This window comes from Dipodomys spectabilis, unplaced genomic scaffold, assembly GCF_019054845.1.
Source record: "Dipodomys spectabilis isolate Male_0828 unplaced genomic scaffold, ASM1905484v1 ptg000001l, whole genome shotgun sequence".
Taxonomy (NCBI): domain Eukaryota; kingdom Metazoa; phylum Chordata; class Mammalia; order Rodentia; family Heteromyidae; genus Dipodomys; species Dipodomys spectabilis.
Genome location: NW_024870678.1, coordinates 24,862,694 through 24,881,719, shown reverse-complemented (window position 1 = coordinate 24,881,719; position 19,026 = coordinate 24,862,694). Strand labels below are relative to the sequence as shown.

The 19,026-nt window shown below is 45.7% G+C and overlaps 1 protein-coding gene across 2 annotated transcripts; it reads left to right on the top strand.

Moving 5' to 3' along the window:
• Positions 1–16,127: 16,127 nt before the first annotated feature.
• Cited2 (Cbp/p300 interacting transactivator with Glu/Asp rich carboxy-terminal domain 2) lies at positions 16,128–17,911 on the top strand. 2 transcript variants are annotated; one of them, XM_042682654.1, is made up of 3 exons: positions 16,128–16,368; positions 16,940–17,494; positions 17,570–17,911. In XM_042682654.1, the coding sequence occupies exons 2-3, from the start codon at positions 16,948–16,950 to the stop codon at positions 17,839–17,841; spliced, it is 819 nt and encodes a 272-aa protein (XP_042538588.1). In that variant the 5' UTR covers positions 16,128–16,368; positions 16,940–16,947; the 3' UTR covers positions 17,842–17,911. The 2 variants fall into 2 exon arrangements, with proteins under 2 accessions (XP_042538588.1, XP_042538650.1); XM_042682716.1 differs by having other exon boundaries at positions 16,934–17,494.
• Positions 17,912–19,026: the final 1,115 nt, after the last annotated feature.

The window sequence follows — 19,026 nt, the reverse complement described above, 5'->3', positions numbered from 1 at the left end:
GCCACCAGCAGCCCAGGGGACTTGGAACCAGCCGCAAAACATCTGCAGTCAAATACAAGTTCAAGGTACATGGTCTTGTAAGCAATGGTGTTGAAGGGAGACCGAAGTTTATCTGAGAATGTTCTTCTTTGAAAAATACTGCAAGAAAAAAAATGCTTCAAGTATCAAGGTTAGAGAAACCAAGTAATTTTTGTCTCACTTTTTAAAACATCTTTTTATATTTTTCATGGAAGTTAGTTTTTTCTTCCTACAATAGAACAAAATTTCATTCCTCCCTCGCATGCTTGCCTTCATCACCTTTATCACAGTCATACAAAATTCATTAGAAATCAGTAGTAAACTTATTTGTGCTATAACAATGCAATTTCCCCTTTGTGTTCTTGAAACTTTATTGAAGTTTACCTTACATGCCAAGAAAGAAAAAAAAGAAAGAACGAAACGCTATATGCCTATAAAATACTAGAAATGCAAAAAAAATCTCTGTGGATATAAAGCTATCCTCAAAGAAACTATGTGTGGAAATGTAACTGAAGTTTTTTTTAAGTGGGAGAAATTGGAAGTAAATAACTATAAAGAATCTTAAGATCATAACAAGCATTGAGAGGAAAAAATAGAATGATGGAATCCTGAACTAAGACTCTGTAGATGTTTTGATTTCTGCTACTGCAATGAGTAAGAAAGCAGAAAGACAGACATTTGTGACTTAATCTATCTGTAAACATAAACAGTTTTTTCGGAGGAGGGAAATGCGGCAGAGAGCAGCTGGAAAGATATTATTAAATGGATACCACTCTGATGGCTTGCATGATTGTAAGTGTCCCAAGTAGAAATATTGATAACACATTTTGTGTATGTATACCCATTCTAGAACTTGAATTCAGGGCCTAGGTACTGTCTTTTCACTTTTTTGCCCAAGGCTGGAGTTCTACCACTTTAGCCACACATCCACTTGTGGCTTTCTACTGGTTAAACCTTGAAGATGGGAATCGTGTGGACTTTTCTGCCAGGGCTGACTTTGAACCACAATCTTCAGATCTTAGCCCCCTAAGAAGTTAGTATTACAGGCAGGAGCCACTGTCAAGAATACATTTTAAAGGGTAAATCATTATGAAAATCTTCTTCCTAAAGACATAAAATCTGTTATGAGTCCTGTCTGTGGGTGTGGTATGTGGACATTTTCTACAAAGTATTACAAGTTAGTATAGAAACTCCTCACAAATATTGTCCACTCAACATATGACAGGCTAGGATAAGAAACCAACACTATATAAATCTCATGAGAATGGTAGCTCAAGTGATATTGTGGAAGATCATTGAAGACCTTCACAGGACGACTTTCTCTGAAAAAAATCTAGCAAAAGTTATTGTGTCAAATTGAGTAAACAATCAAAATTTACCCTCTGTCATAGTGGGCTATCTGTAATGGACAAAAATATTAGCTTGTTGCCAGGTGCCAGTGGCTCACACCTATAATCCTATCTACTCAGGAGGCTGAGATCTCGGTTCAAAGCCATCCTGGCAGGAATGTCCATGAGACTCCAATCTCCAATAAATCACCAGAAAACCAGAAGTGGTGCTGTGGCTCAAGTGATAGAGCGCTCACCTTGAGCTGAATTGCTGAGGGACAGCGCCCAGGCCCAGAGTTCAAGCCCCACGACTGACTCTCACCTTCCCCCACCCCCCCAAATAGCTTGTTATTGTTTCATTTTAAACTACTCTCTAGTATTTTCTCATTTATGTCACTAATGTCCTTTTAAGGATTCCTCAGAGGTAACTTTTCTAAGAGTCACCAAAGGAAAAGAGTTTATCTTGCTTAATAAATTAGTATTCTTTTCCTGAGTTGACAGTGGAAGCCATGTAATGTGGCATGTTTCTCTCCTTGCCTTGGCCACCAGGAAGCTCTGAGAAAATGTTTGCATGCCCCAGGATTTACTGAAAGCATTATCCAATGTTCTTCCTCTTTTGTGGTTTATCTTTGGCTATTTTTATTGTATGACAAGGTTCTTTAGTCTCACTGTAGCTTTTGAAAAGCTCGTTTTATTCAAAGCTAGAAGGTGGAGGGTAGGAGAAGGAAGGATAGTATGTTCCTCCTTTCTATCTAAACGAATTCTGCATTTAATGTCCTTTTCTTAAAATGGAAAAAAGAAAGATGAAAACCTGGATTTGGAGACACAATCAAACAAGCATCTTTGTTTTGCAAGGCTGTTTTGGTTTGGAGTCTTCTTCCACTTTACTGTCTTCTAAAAACAATTTAAAAAATTCAACTTTGGAGTCAGGCCGATTTTATCTTTAAAACCCTAGCTCTGTCATTGGACAGTTGAGCAACTTCAGTCAAGTCACTTAATTTCTCTGGGCCTGAGGTAATAATACCTTCTCCTCAGAGTAGATACTGAGATTGAGGAGGACAGTGTACATGAAAGCAGATGGCGCCCTGCGTGGAACCCCGCAGACACTCAGCAGGTGCAGTGTCTCTGCCTCCTTTCTTTCTCTTACTCCCCTCCCCCACCCCTACTCCCACCCCCACCCCAGGGCGCATGGAAGTCATTACACACAAAGTTGGCTATGTAGGTCAGTGCCCTGTGCTTGTTGATGACAGCCACAAGCCATTCCTAAAGACCTCTGATTGCCCTCCTTCCTATCCCTACTCTGAATCCTGTGTTTTTGTTTTTGGTTTGATTTGGTTTAGTTTTTTGTCAGTCCTGGGGCCTAAACTCTGGGTCTGGGTGCTGTCTCTGAGCTCTTTTGCTCAGCTAGCGCTCTACCACTTTGAGCCACAGCACTGCTTCCAGTTTTGAGTGGTTAATTTGAGATAGGTGTTTCACTGGGAACTTTTCCGCCCAGGCTGGCTTCAAACTGTCATCCTCAAATCTCAGCCTCCTGAGTAGCTAGGATTACTGGTGTGAGCCACTGGTGCCCAGCTGAATCCTATGTTTGAGAGGGGAGAAATACCTTAGTCAGTCGATTTAATTAATAATTAAATTTCTTCTTATAAAATAAAATATAACTTGCTATTTGAATTCCTGCTCAACTGGGGGCTCCCATTCTTATAAAAATCATTGAAATAATTTAGATCAAAAGCAAAACGACTTCCCATTTAGGTACCCTAAACAACCTGATGGTCAGTCTATAGACTTCCAAGTATTGAAAGGCACTAAAAAGCTTATCCTACCAGCCTCCAGTGGCTCATACCCATAATCCTAGCTACTCAGGAAGCTGAGATCTGAGAATCACAGTTCAAAGCCAGCCAGGGCCAGAAAGCCTCTTTCTCCAATTAACTGTTACTCCAATTGACTCTTACTCCACTTAACTACAAAAAAGAGAGAGAAAGAGAGAAAGAGAAAGAGAGAAAGAAAGAAAGGAAGAAAGGAAGGAAGGAAGGAAAGAAAGAAAGAAAAAAGGAAGAAAGGAAGAAAGGAGAGAGGGAGGGAGAGAAGAGAAGAGAAAAGAGAAGAGAAGAGAAGAGAAGAGAAGAGCTAGAAGGGGAGCTGTGACTCAAGCAGTAGGGTGCTAGCCTTGAGCAAAAGAAGCTCAGGGACAGCATCCAGGCCCTGAGATCAAGTCCCAGGATTGGCACAAAAAAGAAAGAAAGAAAGCAAAAGGGAAAGGGAAAAGCAAAGGGAAAGGGAAAGGGAAAAGCAAAGGGAAAGGGAAAGGGAAAAGCAAAGGGAAAGGAAAAGCAAAGGGAAAAGGAAGTTTATCCCTATACACTACTGGACTCATCTGTGCATATCCAATGGCATGGTAGCCAATATGATGACCATTTCTGATGAAATTAGTTTACTTTACTCAAGGCAAACTAATATTAATGACATCAGAAGTGGAAAGTGATCTTCATACAAAATGTGCTCTCTCTCTCTCTCTCTCTCTCTCTCTCTCTCTCTCTCTCTCTCTCTCTCTCTCTCTCCAGAGAGATGCATTGGTCACTCAGTACATCAGCGGAGTCACCATGCTGTAGAACCTGTAGAACAGAGTTCTTAGGTTTCAGAATAGAAATTCTCTCTCTCTCTCTCTCTCTCTCTCTCTCTCTCTCTCTTGCCCTACTACAAAGTAGACTCTATATAATCTGACAAAATTAAGGTAAAATAGGTATTCATCTCTAGATGCATTAATTTTTAATGAGAAAAGGACATACTTTTCAGTAACTAAAATATTCATAGCCACCAAGTACTATGTCCCCTTGTATTTGTCACCCTACCCTGATTCAGAGAAGTTGAATTATTTATCAGAAACATCTTTGATGGACACACAATCCCTACAGCTAGAGGACCAGTCATGGGGAATGGGGTGGATAACACAGTCCGTGGGGGACCCCCAGCTCCCACATAGTGCAGGCCCTTGTCAAGGAATCCAAAGCTTTCCTCACTTTGGAAGAGGAGAGGGCAGATAAACACCTTGCTTTTCAGATTCATTCCAGACGATGTGAGCATGTGCCTTGGGTTCTTCAGTAGCCTTCAACTTCCCAATCTAAGACTTCTATTGCTTCTTGCTGTTTTGTGGCATTTTGAAGATAGCCTCATTACTCTGTTGTTACAGAAGTCCCTCCTTAAGACTCTCGCTGGTCACTTTGATTAGATAGGGCCCTCTCTACTGTCCCAGCCCCCCTTCCTCGCCCCCCATAAACAGGCTGAGCCATTTCTCTAGACAGCTGATCTTAGCTGTGGGATCTTTTCTAGTTACACTCACTTTCATAGGGTGAATCCATCTTTTCACACTTCCAGATTTCAGTGTTTCTTTAAGCTTACCTCTATGTTCTGAACATTCAAAGAATCTTGTAGTAAACCAGGAATCTGGCAAGAGGTGAGGGAGTACTTTCTTTCACAATGGTAAGGGACACAATTAGGTTAGGGGAAAATCCTGATTCATTGGTCAGTATGAACTTTATAGGAAGCTGGGCACAGGTAATCCTAGCTCCTCCTAAGGGTCTCAATTCAAAGCCAGACTGGGCAGGAAAGTCTAACAGACTCTTGTTGCCAATTAGTTACGAGAAAACGGAAAGTGGTACTGTGGTTCAAATGATGCTAGCCTTGAACAAAAGAAGCTCAGGGACAGCACCCCAGGCCCTTGAGTTCAAGCCCCGCTACAAACACACACGCGCGCACACACACACACACACACACACACACACACACACACACACACACACACACACACACACACACACACCCCTTTTCAGGCATTTCCCTTTTTCAGATTGTATTTGTCCTCTGAGCAGTCTTTACCAGAGTCTGTCATAGTACCTAGTTTCCATCTTCTAATGCACCATTTTATACTAAAACAACAAATATCCGTCAAGCCTGAGTCTATGCCTTTGGCTAAGCAAGTGTCTTTAATGCCCTCTCTCCAAGAACATGTTCAGCCACCAGCTTGACCCACACATAAGGCCCAGGTCAAGTTCTGCTATCCACTGATCGAGAGGTAACTTTCCCACAGTCCAGAAAGTGAAGCACAACAACTGGGCATTTCCTAACTGGCCTCCTAACCCTGCAGTCTTTGGTCTGTACTGTGAGTAAAGTCTTTGGCTCCATGTAGGTTTTTTTTTTTTTTCCAGATGGCAGCTGGTGCACAGTTGATCCCTTCAGGCTCATCAGCAGGACATAAACAACAGAGCATGAACTCCACAGACAGTTCACATAATCTTTTGCAACTCTCTCAGGCTTTGCTCTTGATCCCCTCCCTCTGTGACCTTGAGCAAGTCACTTCACCTCTCTTAGTCTGACTTTCTCTAATCTGTAAATGAAATGTGGTGGACTGGATAGTGTTTATGTCCCCTCTCAGTAGTAACATACAGTGATTCTACAATTCTTATGAACCTACTTCAAAAACTCCATCACAGACTGGGTATGGTACATGCTTGCAATCCCAGCACCAGGGAGACTAAAGCAGGAAGATCATGAATTCAAAGCCAGCCTGGACTGAGATTCTACCTCAATTTTTTAAAAAAAGCAGAGAGAGAGAGAGAAGGGAGGAAGGGAAAGGAGGGAGGGGGAGGCAGGCAGGCAGGCCCATCGTCAGCATTCAAGGCATGGCTAACATCAGGCACGTTTTTGCATACACTTGTGAAATATTTTCCATGGTTCTATAGTCTCATCTTGTACACCAATTACTTGACAAACTCCCAAGTTTTGTTGGCATTTATAACTTGATGACTTGAAAGAAAACAGAAAGCTGCCTAACCCTAGCTGCCTAGGCTCTTTCCATTTTAGGGCAGAGCTGCATCAAAGAGCTGGACTCATGGTCATTCAGTCGTTGGAATGTTTGTGGATTCCATTGCTTGTCTACTGCTGGACGTATAGAGGACATGATAGGCTTAGGCCCAGCAGAGCCGTGTGTCCTTCCCTCTGATCCCAGCGGATGCGTGTATTTACAAATTATCTGGCACTGGGATGGATTATAATGTTGACCTCCATGAAATGTTAATATAGATATAAATTCCAGCGCATCATAACGCCCACAAATGGTCTTGTCTTAGATCTTTTTTTTTGCTTACCATCAAGTGCTCCCTGAAAAGACACTAGGCCAAACTAAAACAGACATAAAGAGAAAGGTCCAGATGCTATTGGTTCTACAATTTCATTCTTATTTAACACATAAATGTGTTCTAGTATTATAGCTGCATAAGAGCTATAAAGATGTCGTATGTTATTTTCTATTTTTGTATAAGTAATATGTATAATAAAAAATAATTTATGTAAACATTTAAGACCTCAGAGATCTTTTTCTTTTAGAAAGGATTTAGGTATACACTTGAGAAATATTGGCTTGAACCAGAATTTTTCAACATTTTTACCTTGGGAGTCTTTATCATTATTATCTGATGAATCACCCAAGCATTTGGAGATCATTTAAAAAAACCTGCATGGCACATAAAATAAATAGAGTTCACATTCACATAGCTTTATTATTGCAGTTTGGAGAAGTTTACTTTAACCCAATTTTAAAAAATATTTTTAAAATGTATAAACAGATTTTTAATGTACTAGATTCACATTGATGATTTATTTTCAATTAAGTATAGAAATAAAAGCATAACTTGCTGATAAATTCAAAATAGACAATACTTCTTTTGGAATTTTATGTAAATACATGACAAGATATATGTATTATGATAGCAAATACTTCCATTTATTTACAAAATACTTTCATATCTTTAGTTCTTCAGTTTTGTACTTAAAAGTCAACTAGGGAAAGAAATGGTTTGAAGAAGTACTATGTGTGCTTTGTTTGTAAATAATAAGATCAAAGCCAGGAGCTAGTGGCTCACATCTACATTCCTAGCTACTTAGGAAGCTGAGATCTAAAGACCTTGGTTCAAAGTTAGCCTAGGCAGACATAGCTTTTAGGCTTTGTATGCAACTGATGAGCAAACAGCCAACAGTGCACTTGTGGCTTAAGTGATATAGTACCACCATGAGCAGAAAAAGCTAAGTGAGAACAAAATACCCCAAGTTCAAGCCCCAGTGCTGGTACAAAGTGGGGGAAACCAAAACAAAAACAAAACTACTATGGAATCAAAGCAGTAGTTTCATCCTCTTATTTGGAAACATACCCCCACAATTAGTACATAGCGAACAAATCATTATTTCTAATAAATTGAAGGTGATTTGGGCGTAGTCAATAATGATCATATGTCTCAGTGGTCTGTTTTATTCAGGACCACTAGTCTTCTATCTTAAAAAAAAATCCACACAATGGGCTAGGAAGGTGGCTCAGTGGTAGAGCACTTGCCTTGCATGCTTGAGGCCCTGGGTTCGATTCCTCAGCACCACATAAGCAAAAAGAAAAAAGCGGAAGTGGCGCTGTGGCTCAAGTGGTAGAGAGCTAGCCTTGAGCTGAAGAGCTGAGGGACGGTGCTCAGGCCCAGAGTTCAGGCCCCACGACCGGACCCAAAAAAAAAAAAAATCCACACAAGACAAAATATTAAAAACAAGTCAAGGGGCTGGGAATGTGGCTTAGGGGTAGAGTGCTTGCCTAGCATGCATGAAGCCCTGGGTTTGATTCCTCAGTGCCACATAAACAGAAAAAGCCAGAAGTGGTGCTGTGGCTCAAGTGGTAGTGTGCTAGCCTTAAGCAAAGTAGCTCAGGGACAGTGCCCAGGCCCTGAGTTCAAGCCCAGGATGGGCAAAAAAAAAAAAAGTCAAAGGTAAAGCAGTGTAACCCTTCCTTCCAATGGGGATATTTGGTAGACAGTAACTAGCTTCTCAGATGCCTATAGCCAACTGACCATGTATTTGCTCAGCTCACATTCAAAGACTCAAACTTCCAGTTTGAAGTGGTAAATTAATCTTAAATAAGGATACATATGTGCACACGTGTGTGTGCTTGGTAGTCCTCAGGCTTGAACTCAGGGCTTTTTTGCTCAAGGCTAGCACTCTACCACTTAAGCCATAGCTCTACTTTCAGCTGCTATGGTACTTAACTGGAGACAAAAGTCTCAGAGACTTTCCTGCCCAGGCTGGCTTTGAATCTTGATTCTCAGACCTTAGCCTCCTGAGTAGCTAGGATTACAGGCTTGAGCCACCAGTGCCTGACTTACTCCCCCCCTCCACCTTTTTTTTTTTCAAAGTAGAGATTGATGTGAATTCTGTTGTATCTTGTACAGCACCTTATAAAATAGAACTCTGGCTGGGAAATGCTGACCCCAGAACATTCCATACTACAATGTCAGTCTGTTTCATTGATGTCTTCATAAAGACAGGCTCATCTCTCTGATCATCTGCACTGGAATTCTAAAATCCTAATGTTTAGGAAGCCCTTTATGAACAAGTCTTGTAACCTCACAGACCTCAGATTTCTCATTTAGAGAATGAGGAAGTTTGGATAACTGGTTATTTTTAAAATGCCATCCAGAAGCAGAATTCTACGCTTTCCTTGTGTATTATTCAAAGTATCATTCAAAGTATTCATTTTCCTAACTGCTTGACATCAGAACACTGTTTTGAAACATACAGCACATAAAAAGCAACACTGAGTATACTCAAGATCTGCAGAACACAATTTGGAAATCACTCATTGAAAGCTGTCTTTAAAAAAAAAAAAGCTTTCCTTTTCTCTTTGTCCCAGTGGAAAAGGAAAACATCTGGGAAGGATCCACCATATTCATGTCCCTATGTGTACACCAGAACATACGGATTAAGTAACCTGACAGACTTTTCTTCTCCAGATTAAATAGCCAGTCACATTTCCTACTCCTTTAAAATATATTTCCTTTTTTTAAAAAAAAAAAAAGTAAAACTCCTTTGTTTTCTCTAATTCTTTATTAAAATGTAACATTACAAACCAACCATGATCTCTAAGCAGAGCCAAAGGATTATTTCCAGCTCTGTTGAGTGATCTTCTTACTCTTAATACACTTCCAGTTTTGTTTTGTTTTTAATCTCTTTTTTTTTTTTTTTTTTTGTAGGTTGTGGGGCTGAACTCTGGGCCTGGGCACTGTCCCTCAGCTCTTCAGCTCAAGGCTAGTGCTCTACCTCTTGAGCCACAGCGCCACTTCCGGCTTTTTCTGTTTATGTGGTGCTGAGGAATCGAACCTAGGGCCTCATACATGCAAGGCAAGCACTCTACCACTGAGCCAACCTCCCAGCCCTTTAGCCTCTTTTTTAATAATAGCATTCCATTCCTGATTCTGATTCAACCAACTCAGCATGAACCATAAGCCCTTCCCTGCTCCCCTCCCCACCCTCCTCTACTATAAACTTGTTGGAGCTACTCAATAATTTCCCATCCAGTCCCATGTAATTGGTTAGGATCTTTGTAAAGTCTCTGCTGTTTCATTCTGATTGAACATGATCTTGTTTTTCTCTAATCAAAGTCACTGGGTTTTTCTTCTGCCTTTCAACAGACCTCATCCAGCTTCAGAACCAACGCAAATGTAGTTTAGTCTTGAAGTCATAGACTACTAAAATGGCAAGTAGCCAAGAAGAGTTTGCACAGGAAGGTTAACATGGACAGAACTGTGACCCCCAACCCCTCTAACTTCCTATGCTGAAGGGCTAAGCCCCAGTACCTCAGAATGTAGCTGTATTGGGAGATAACGTCTTCAAAGATTACAGTAGAGCAGGTCCTAATCTAATCTAGCTAGTGTCTTTACAAGAAGAGGAAGCACTTACCCACAAGGAACACCAGGCTTTTCTGCACACAGAGAAAAGACCACATTGAACACAACAAAGAGGACAACTAAGACCTAGGAGGGAGCTCTCAGAAGAATAGGAGCCATCGACCTTGGAGATGTAGCCTCCGAAAACTCTGAGAAGATAAATTTCTTTCATTGAAGTCTAATTTGGCACGGCAATGCTAGCAAACTAGTACAAGGTTGCCTTGTTGGATGATATGGAGACCATGGAGCCTCCTTCCACCATTACAGAAAAGGCCTCAGGAAGGAACAAATAAGCCAGAATAGGTCAGAGAGGAAGACCTGGGCAAAACCCCTTGGAAACACTAAGGAAGTCTGAATACTTTCCATCTGAGGGACCCAAGAAAGCTCAAAAGAAGAGAAGGGTTCTGAGTTTGGCCTTCAAGGCTGGACAAAATTGCAGTTATGGGCAGGAGAGAGAAGAGATGGTAATGCAGGTAGGTAGGATCGTATGTGGATGAACTAGGTCCATGCTACATCTACTGTCCATGTCAACAACCACCTTAGTTGTCATCTGCTGGTGGTTTACAAACATAACTCATCACCATGATCAAGTGGGAAGCTTTAAAAAACAAACAAACAACAACAACAACCTGTAAAGGCTGACGAGTAATTCAGTGGTAGAGCATTGCCTTGCATGGACATAGCCCTGCAGCTGATTTCTAGAACCACAAAAATAAACTAAAAATACACACACAGATCCTTAAGTCCCAAACCCAGCCTGCTGAATCAGAAGCTCGAAGGATCATCCCAGAGTCTTTATATGTTAACCAAATGCTTACACGACAGCATGCCAACTTCATCAGTTTAATGACCCCTTTTAATATAAACATTGCCCTGGCCTCCCACACAATCATAGCTTGATTTTTTATTAAATGAGAAAATGTATGCGGAAGTCAATTAGGAGTGTAGTAATGATTTCAATGATTTTGTATTCTGTTCATTAGAACCAAATTCTTGAGTTTACAAGTGATATGCATGTATTATTTTGGCATTGTGTATTCAGGATGCAGGCGGTATCAGGTGGCTTAAAGGGTCTCTGGCTCTATTAACCAGAGGTTCATAACCTCTCTCTCTCCTCGCTCTCTCTCTCTCTCTCTCTCTCATCTTTCTCTCCCACTTTCTCCTTATTCCTCATTATGCCTTTCTACATTTTCTTAAAAACTCTGAAACTCCTTGTTGAGAATCAAAGGTGATTTAGGTAATATACAAGAACAAGGCCAGAGGTGCCATCCTACTCTTACATGACACAAAACACCCAAAGATACGAGACATGGAGATTTCTTTATCAGCCCTCAGAACCAACCCAGCCACACAGGTAGGAGCTCTTTAACTACCTGTGTTGGATTTGAGCTCTTCAGTTGGTCTTTTCTTAGCTCAAGTATTATTTCATTTAATTGTTTATTTACTTTTTTTTATGGTAGTGGTACTAGGACTTGCACTCAGGTCCTCATGCTCTTGCTTGACTTTTTCTCTTCAAGGCTAGTGCTCTACCACTAGAGCAACAGTTCCACTTCTGACTTTCTATTGGTTAATTGGAGATTAGAGACTCATGGACTTTAGTCCTCCACCTGGCTTTGAACTGTAATCTTCATATCTCAGCCTCCTGAGTAGCTAGGATTACAGGCATGAGCCACCAGCACCCAGGGAACAGCACAGTTCAGCTTTTAGCTAAAGCTCAAGACTAACCTTTAAAATGTTCATTTCTCTCCCTTTTTATTTCACTAATAGGAATCGTCTTCTATTTCTGAGCAGTCAATGGACCCCTGGGTGAGCCGACTTCCAAACAGAGGACAATTGAGTGCAAATAAATATTAGAGATAATGCACAGAGCAATGAGCAACTGTGTTCTTGTTTTGTCTTGTTATGAGATGGGGACTTGGTACCTGATACTTTGGCTCACTGGCTAGCACCCTACCACCTGAGCCATACCACCAGTCCCAGAGCAAACATTCTTTACCAGTGGAGTTTTCTACCCCACCCTTGAAACTGATCTCCAGAAAATCTTCCCCATCTTTTCATTTGGATTCCAAAACATTCATTCGCTCATGACTGTTTCATTCATTCATTCATCCATCTATCCATATTCATTGTCAGTGAAAGTCTACCCCATGCCAGGACTTGTTTCAGTCTCAGAATGATCAAACAGACTGAGTCTCTGCTCTCAGAGAGCTGCCATCTATCTGGAAAGGGGGTAAGATTGTCATTCTATGTTGTTATATGAAAGGTGGGACAAACACTAAAGAGAAAGCAAAGGAGGATAAAATAAAGAAGAGAGACATTGCCATTTGGGTAAGACAGGGAGGACGTTGTTTCTAAAGTGGAAGAAGGTTGGCCCAGTGAAACATCTGTGAAGAGGTCCAGATTTCTTCCTCAGTTTCTTCACAGATGTTACGGGTTGAATTGTATCATGGTGTAGTCCCAAACCCTAATATCTCAGAATGTGATTTAGATCAAATTAAAATGAGTTCTTGGGCTGGGATGTAACTCAGGGGCAAAGCCCTTACCTAGCAAGTTCAATATCCTGGGTTTAATCCCCAGTACCAAAAATAAAAAAAGAGAAAAAAAAGAGGTTCATAGGAACAAGCATTAATCCAATACAACTGGTATCCTTGTGAATAAATTAATAAATAAAAGGAAGGGGTGGGGGAGGGTGGACAGGGAGACACACATAGAAGGAAAAATGCCACGCAAGGTGAAGGCAGAGATCACTGTGATACATTTACAATGTGGCAAACACTGCCAGCAAACTGCCAAGAGATAGGAGAGAGTTCCGGAACAGGTTTGCCCTCACAGCCTTCACAACCAGCCCTGTCAACTCCATGATCTCCTACTTTGGGCCTCTAGAACTGTGAGACAATATTTGTCATTGAAGCATGATATTTTGTTATGTCAGTCCTAGCAAACCAACTAGCACCGCAAAGATCAGGGGCAGACCCCCACATATCTACTAGAATGACAGGACAACACCTGTCTGATTACAAGGAGCCTCCTAACTGGACTTTGAGTTTCCAGTATTTTTTTTTTCTTTTCCCCAAACCATGCTCAATCGCACATGCAATATACTTTCTCACAGTTTTACAAGCTTACAGCTGCCCCTTCAGGTCCCAACCCGATTTTCTCAGCTTTGAGATAGAGTCTTCATGGGTTTATCTACCTATGACTCTTATCTTCGCATTGTTAACTCCTTAACCAGGCATTTTCCAACTCTGGTCCTAGTGGTCAAACTTTTCTTCTTCTTGTAGTCTCAATGCAGTCACTATGTCCACTGGAAAGCTTCCTAACACCTCTAAGACAGGCCCTGGTGTCCCTGCAGGGTGCTCTGGGAAGCCCTGGCATGAAAGTTCTTGTCCTGACATTCATCACAGAGTGTCCAAGGCCTGTTGGTGTGACTCCTCCTCTTGACCATGTGCTCTTATCTTGTTTGTATCTCCGGACACTAAGAAAATTCCTGGCACTTGGAAACACCTATAGGATAAACCAGAATAAATGAACAAAGCATGCCAGATCCCAACCTGCTGGTCCCAGAAGTCTTCCTTCTCCCCGCCCCCATCCCCTTTAAGGGGTGGGGGAGGGGCAAGTGACCTTTCCAGAGATTTCTCAATATGTATGAAGCCCTGGAACTGGACGGTGTGGCTGTGTCTTTAATGGTTGTGAGAGGAATTTAGACATTCAAAAGCTGTGTCGCAAGACACTGCAGAATAAGGGAAGTAAACCTATCCAGCAATTTTTGAATAAAGGTGAACCAATATTTTAGCATCTTTTTTAAAAAAGGGGGGGTGGGGTGGGGGGCATCTTCAGGTTTCTTCCCTGCCTCTACCTCCCCTTGGCACATGTCTAACCTATAGATAAAGGTGGTGGTGGGCAGCAGAATAGGGAATTGTTGTGACTAAGCCATCCAACGGGGCCTCTTCTCAAGTCTCCCAAAAGTAAATATTTTTGAGGTTTCAAATTATTTGCATGCATGGTTATAAATGCCAAAGAGCTGGGAAAAGGAGAGGAAGACAGAGGAAAGTGTGTGCTGGTGGTGGGGTGGGGGTGGGCAATATTTTTAGACACAGGAGTAACGGTTGAAAAGAATCAGGATTTGGGTGTCTTTTGCGAATTACTAAATGGGGACATACATCTGAATCCCCCCCCCCCCCCTTCAGAAGTCTTGTGTGCTAAGAGAGAGAAAAAGGAGTGGGGGGAAGGGGGGAGGGGAGAGGAAGAGGGGGGGGAGGGGAGAGGAGAGGGGGAAGACGACTCCTCTCTGCAACAGGAAGTCTTCAATGGCTATCGAGTTCAGAAGAAGCCGCTCAGCCCTGAAGTCCTCATTCCGAGCGCGGATTTCTCCCCCCCCCCCCCCCCCCCGCACACATAAAGAACGATCTAAAAGCTCGGGAGCCACTCCTCCTGGTGTTGGGGAAACAGCTCGGCTGGCCGGTGCGCGAAAGCCAGCCCAGCTCCTCGCGGCGACTGGGTGGTGGCCGGGACCCGGGTGCGGGGTTTTATTTGCAAGTCAATGAGCCAAATGGGCGAACGGGCTCGTGGGGCCGCGTTCGGCAGGCAGGGTTATTATTATCGCCTATTGCTCCACTGAACAATTTCACTGAAAAGAAAGAGTCCCAGCCGAGTGTGTGCGCGCGCGCGTGTGCGCGTGTGCGCGCGTGCGCGCGCGCCCTGCGGGACGGCTGCCGCCACGGCCCCCCCTCCAGAACGACTTTATTTACAAAGCGATCACCGTGTTATCTATTTGTTTTCCCTTTTCCAGCGACCAGCGGCCGCCTTACCCAGCCCTCGAATTTCTTCATTACAAACCCGTTTGCTTCTTTAAAAATAAACCAACCCCAAGCCGCCAGGCAGAGCCCAGAGGGAGGTTGTGCAAGTTTGCACACACACACACACACACACACACACACACACACCCGGATCAAGGGCAGCAGAAGAAGAAAAGTAACTGTGTATGTGCAAAAAGGTGGATCTGGGGACGGGGATCGCTGAGTTTGTTTACAGAGCACAGACGCCTCAGCTCGGATGCCAAAGCTACCAAGAGCTGCAAATGCAAACTTAGTAGAAGCACACGTACCCGGCGGCGCAGAGCCGGCCCCAAAGTGCGGACCGGATTCCCCGGCGCGGGGAACGGAGGGCCCCGGGCCCCGCAAAGCCAGCGCGCTCGCTCCACCTGCCGCTCCCCGCCCCGAGAGCTCCCGTCCTTGAAGGGGGGCGGCGGCGGGGAGGAATCGGTCTCTACGCAGAGTAATCCACATGCAGCTTCTTGGCCGCCCCCTAGAAAAGCACAAAGAATAGTGCCCGGGAACGCTCGCCCGGGGTGGAGAGGACATTACTTGTCCAGGGCTTTCCACGCAACGCCCCCCCCCCCCGCCCCGCAGCCTAAGCAGGCGTTTGCAAGGTCTAGGAAGCCGAGGGGGAGCTGCGCAGGGCGGGCGGGAGGCGTGGGGCGGTTGAACCCCCTTTTCCTGTAGAGGGCAGACCAGATCGCTGGGCGAACCGACTGTGAGGGCTGTGGGGGGGGGGGGGGTAGGGAGGGGAGGAGCAGGGGGGGGGCGCTGGAGGACCCGGAGGTCTCCTCGCTTCTCGCGAGCAGGCGCTGCCGTCTGCGGCCAGGCCGAGGGGATTATCTACCCCCCCCCCCCCCCCGCTTTCGGCCAGGTGGCAGATCCGGCCCTGGTGTTTCTCAGCTAGAAGGAAACCCGAGTTCGGGGCGCTGCCGGGCGGCTCCGGGGCGCACAGCCTCTGTCTCTGCCCCCCTCCGCTCCCCCCCACCTCTCTCTCTCTCTCTCTCTCTCTCTCTCTCTCTCTCTCTCTCTCTCTCTCTCTCTCTCTCTCTGCGCACGTGCCGCTGGCCGCGCGGGGACGCCGCAGCTCCCGGGAGCCGGTCCGTAATTCCGGAATCCGTCTGTTCGCATCACCCTCCCGGGCGGCCTTGGCTCCGCCCTCCCCGAATCCCTTATATTAACCGTGGCCAAAGCCCAGAGAAACACAGCTCATTGTTGGCAGCTGCCGGGCGGTCCTGCGGAGCGGGCGGGCGGGCGGCGGGCGAGAGCCGGCGGAGAGGGGAATCAAAGGGACGGCTGCGACTCGGCTGCGAGCCCTCGGCACCGACAGCGCTGCGGCCGGCGCTCGGCACGCCTCGAAGGCTTCTCCCCCCCATCCCGCACACCTATGCGCGGCTGAGCCGGTCCTGGACCCGTCGATCCCGCCCTCGGTCTTCCGAGCAGAAATCGCCAAGACGGAAGGTGAGCGCGCGGCGGCGGGCGGGTGCACCCGGGCCCGTGGGGCGGCCGGGGAGGGGCGGGGGACCCGCTGCCAGCGCCGTCCCCCGCGGAGGGCAGGGTTTGCCCGGAGGAAGAGCGCGAGGCGGAGCCGGGGGAATAACAACAGGATGTGCAACAACAGGATGAGGAGGGCTGCTTTCGTGCCTGAAGTTCGCGGCCGGGCTACGGGGCACTTCCTTTATTAGGCCACTTCGGGGAACACCGGAGGAGGAGGAGGAGGGGTGGGCTCGGGTGACCTCCCCCCCCCCCCGCACCACCCCGATCGCAGGGGCCGGGGGACATGGCGCAGCGGCCCCCGGCTCTGCCCTGGCTGTAGGTCCGCTCAGATGGCAAGCCGGGCTGGCACGGGCTGGAGCGGTGGGCATCCTGGACCCGAGGGGGAGCCGCGCGGGCGGGCGGGCGCCCGGTGGCGAGAGAGGGCTGGAGGGGCCCAGTGGGGTGCGCCGGGGTGGGCGACACGTGTGGCGCGCGGGTCTCAGCAGCGTCTGCCCCCCCTCCCCGCCCTCCCCTCCACCCCCCTCTGCCCTTTCAGGACTGGAAATGGCAGACCATATGATGGCCATGAACCACGGGCGCTTCCCGGACGGCTCCAACGGGCTGCACCACCACCCGGCCCACCGCATGAGCATGGGGCAGTTCCCGACCCCGCACCACCACCAGCAGCAGCCCCAGCAGCAGCCCCAGCACGCCTTCAACGCCCTGATGGGCGAGCACCTACACTACGGCGCGGGCGGCCTGAACGCCACCGGCGGCATCCGGCACGCCATGGGGCCGGGGACGGTGAACGGGGGGCACCCGGCCGGCGCGCTGGCCCCCGCCGCCAGGTTTAACAACTCGCAGTTCCTGGGCCCCCCGGTGGCCAGCCAGGGCGGCTCGCTGCCCGCCAGCATGCAGCTGCAGAAGCTCAACAACCAGTATTTCAACCATCACCCCTACCCCCACAACCACTACATGCCGGATTTGCACCCCGCCGCGGGCCACCAGATGAACGGGACCAACCAGCACTTCCGAGATTGCAATCCCAAGCACAGCGGCGGCAGCGGCGCGCCCGGCGGCTCGGGCGGCAGCGCCACCCCCGGGGGCTCCGGTTCCGCCGGCGGCGGCGGCGGCGGCGGCTCGGGCGGTGGTGGCGGCGGCGGCGGCAGCGGCTCGGGCGGTGGAGGTGGAGGCGGCGGCGGCGCGGGCAGCGGGAGCAGCGCGGGCGGCGGAGGCGGCGGCGGCTCCATGGCCGCGTCCGTGGCCCACGTCCCCGCCGCGATGCTGCCCAATGTCATAGACACTGATTTCATCGACGAGGAAGTGCTCATGTCCTTAGTGATAGAAATGGGCTTGGACCGCATCAAGGAGCTGCCCGAACTCTGGCTGGGGCAGAACGAGTTTGATTTTATGACGGACTTCGTGTGCAAACAGCAGCCCAGTAGAGTAAGCTGCTGACTGGGTCGAAAGGAAAAAAAAAAAAGAAAAAAATGAATCAACCCCCCCCTCCCCACCCCCACTTCTTCGGTGTGAATTAAGAAAAAAAAAAAAAAAAGAAAACCACAAGAAAAAAAAGCAAAAAAAAAAAAATCCACCCCCAAAACAAACAAATACAAAAAAAAAAAAAACAAAAAAAACAAAAAAAAAAAAAAGAAAATCATTCCCTTAGACACAGTATCTCACTTTTCACATCCTGAAAGGTTTGAGAACTTGGAAACAAAGTAAACTATAAACTTGTACAAATTGGTTTTGAAAAAAGAAATCGCTGCCAGTTTTTTTTTTCCCTCCTGTTTTTGTTTGTTTGTTTCTTTCTTTTTTTTTTTTTTTTGTAGCCTTGACATTGACTTCCCTGATGTAGTTGAAATATCTGGCTAACTTGGGTCTCTCTTTTTCTTTTTGGTTGTTGTTTGTTTTGACTCCTTATTTCTCACTTTCTCCAGTGCTCAACTGTTAGATATTAACCTTGGCAAACTGCTTAATCTTGTGGATTTTGTACATGGTCTCAAATGACTGAGCTGCATTCAGATTTATGAGGGAAAGGAAAAAAAAATTGCATTTAGTGGGTTGCATGAACTTTCGGAAGGCAGATATTACTGCACAAACTCTGCCATCTCGCTTCGTTTTTTTAACTATGCATTTGAGTACAGACTTAACTTTAAAAATAATAATAATAATAATATGCTAAACTGGAAGATGAAACAGATGTGGGTCGAACCGTCTGGATCAGGAAAAGTCATACTGTTCATGTCCACCTTGCTGCCCCCACCCCAGCCCCGTATGTACAGAACAGTAGAGTGTGGAATGTAGTCAGGCAAACATTTCACAGATTTTTATTTTGTTTCTGTCTTCAACATTTTTGACACTGTGCTAATAGTTATATTCAGTACATGAAAAGATACTACTGTGTTGAAAGCTTTTTAGGAAATTTTGACAGTATTTTTGTACAAAACATTTTTTTGAAAAAATACTTGTTAATTTATTCTATTTTAATTTGCCAATGTCAATAAAAAGTTAAGAAATACTTTTTTTTTGTTTTCTAGCTGTCATTTGGGGTTGGTTTTTCTCTTGTGTGGCTTTTTGTTTGTTTTGGTGGTTGTTGTTTAGTTTTCTGTCTTTAAGTTGAACACTTGACAGCTGAGAGCA

Excerpts from the sequence above, each read along its gene's own strand:
- Cited2 (XM_042682654.1), top strand. The coding sequence starts at position 16,948 with ATGGCAGACCATATGATGGCCATGAACCACGGGCGCTTCCCGGACGGC. Across the intron at positions 17,495-17,569 it reads CGCCACCCCCGGGGGCTCCG|GTGGAGGCGGCGGCGGCGCG; the intron begins GTTCCGCCGGCG and ends CGGGCGGTGGAG.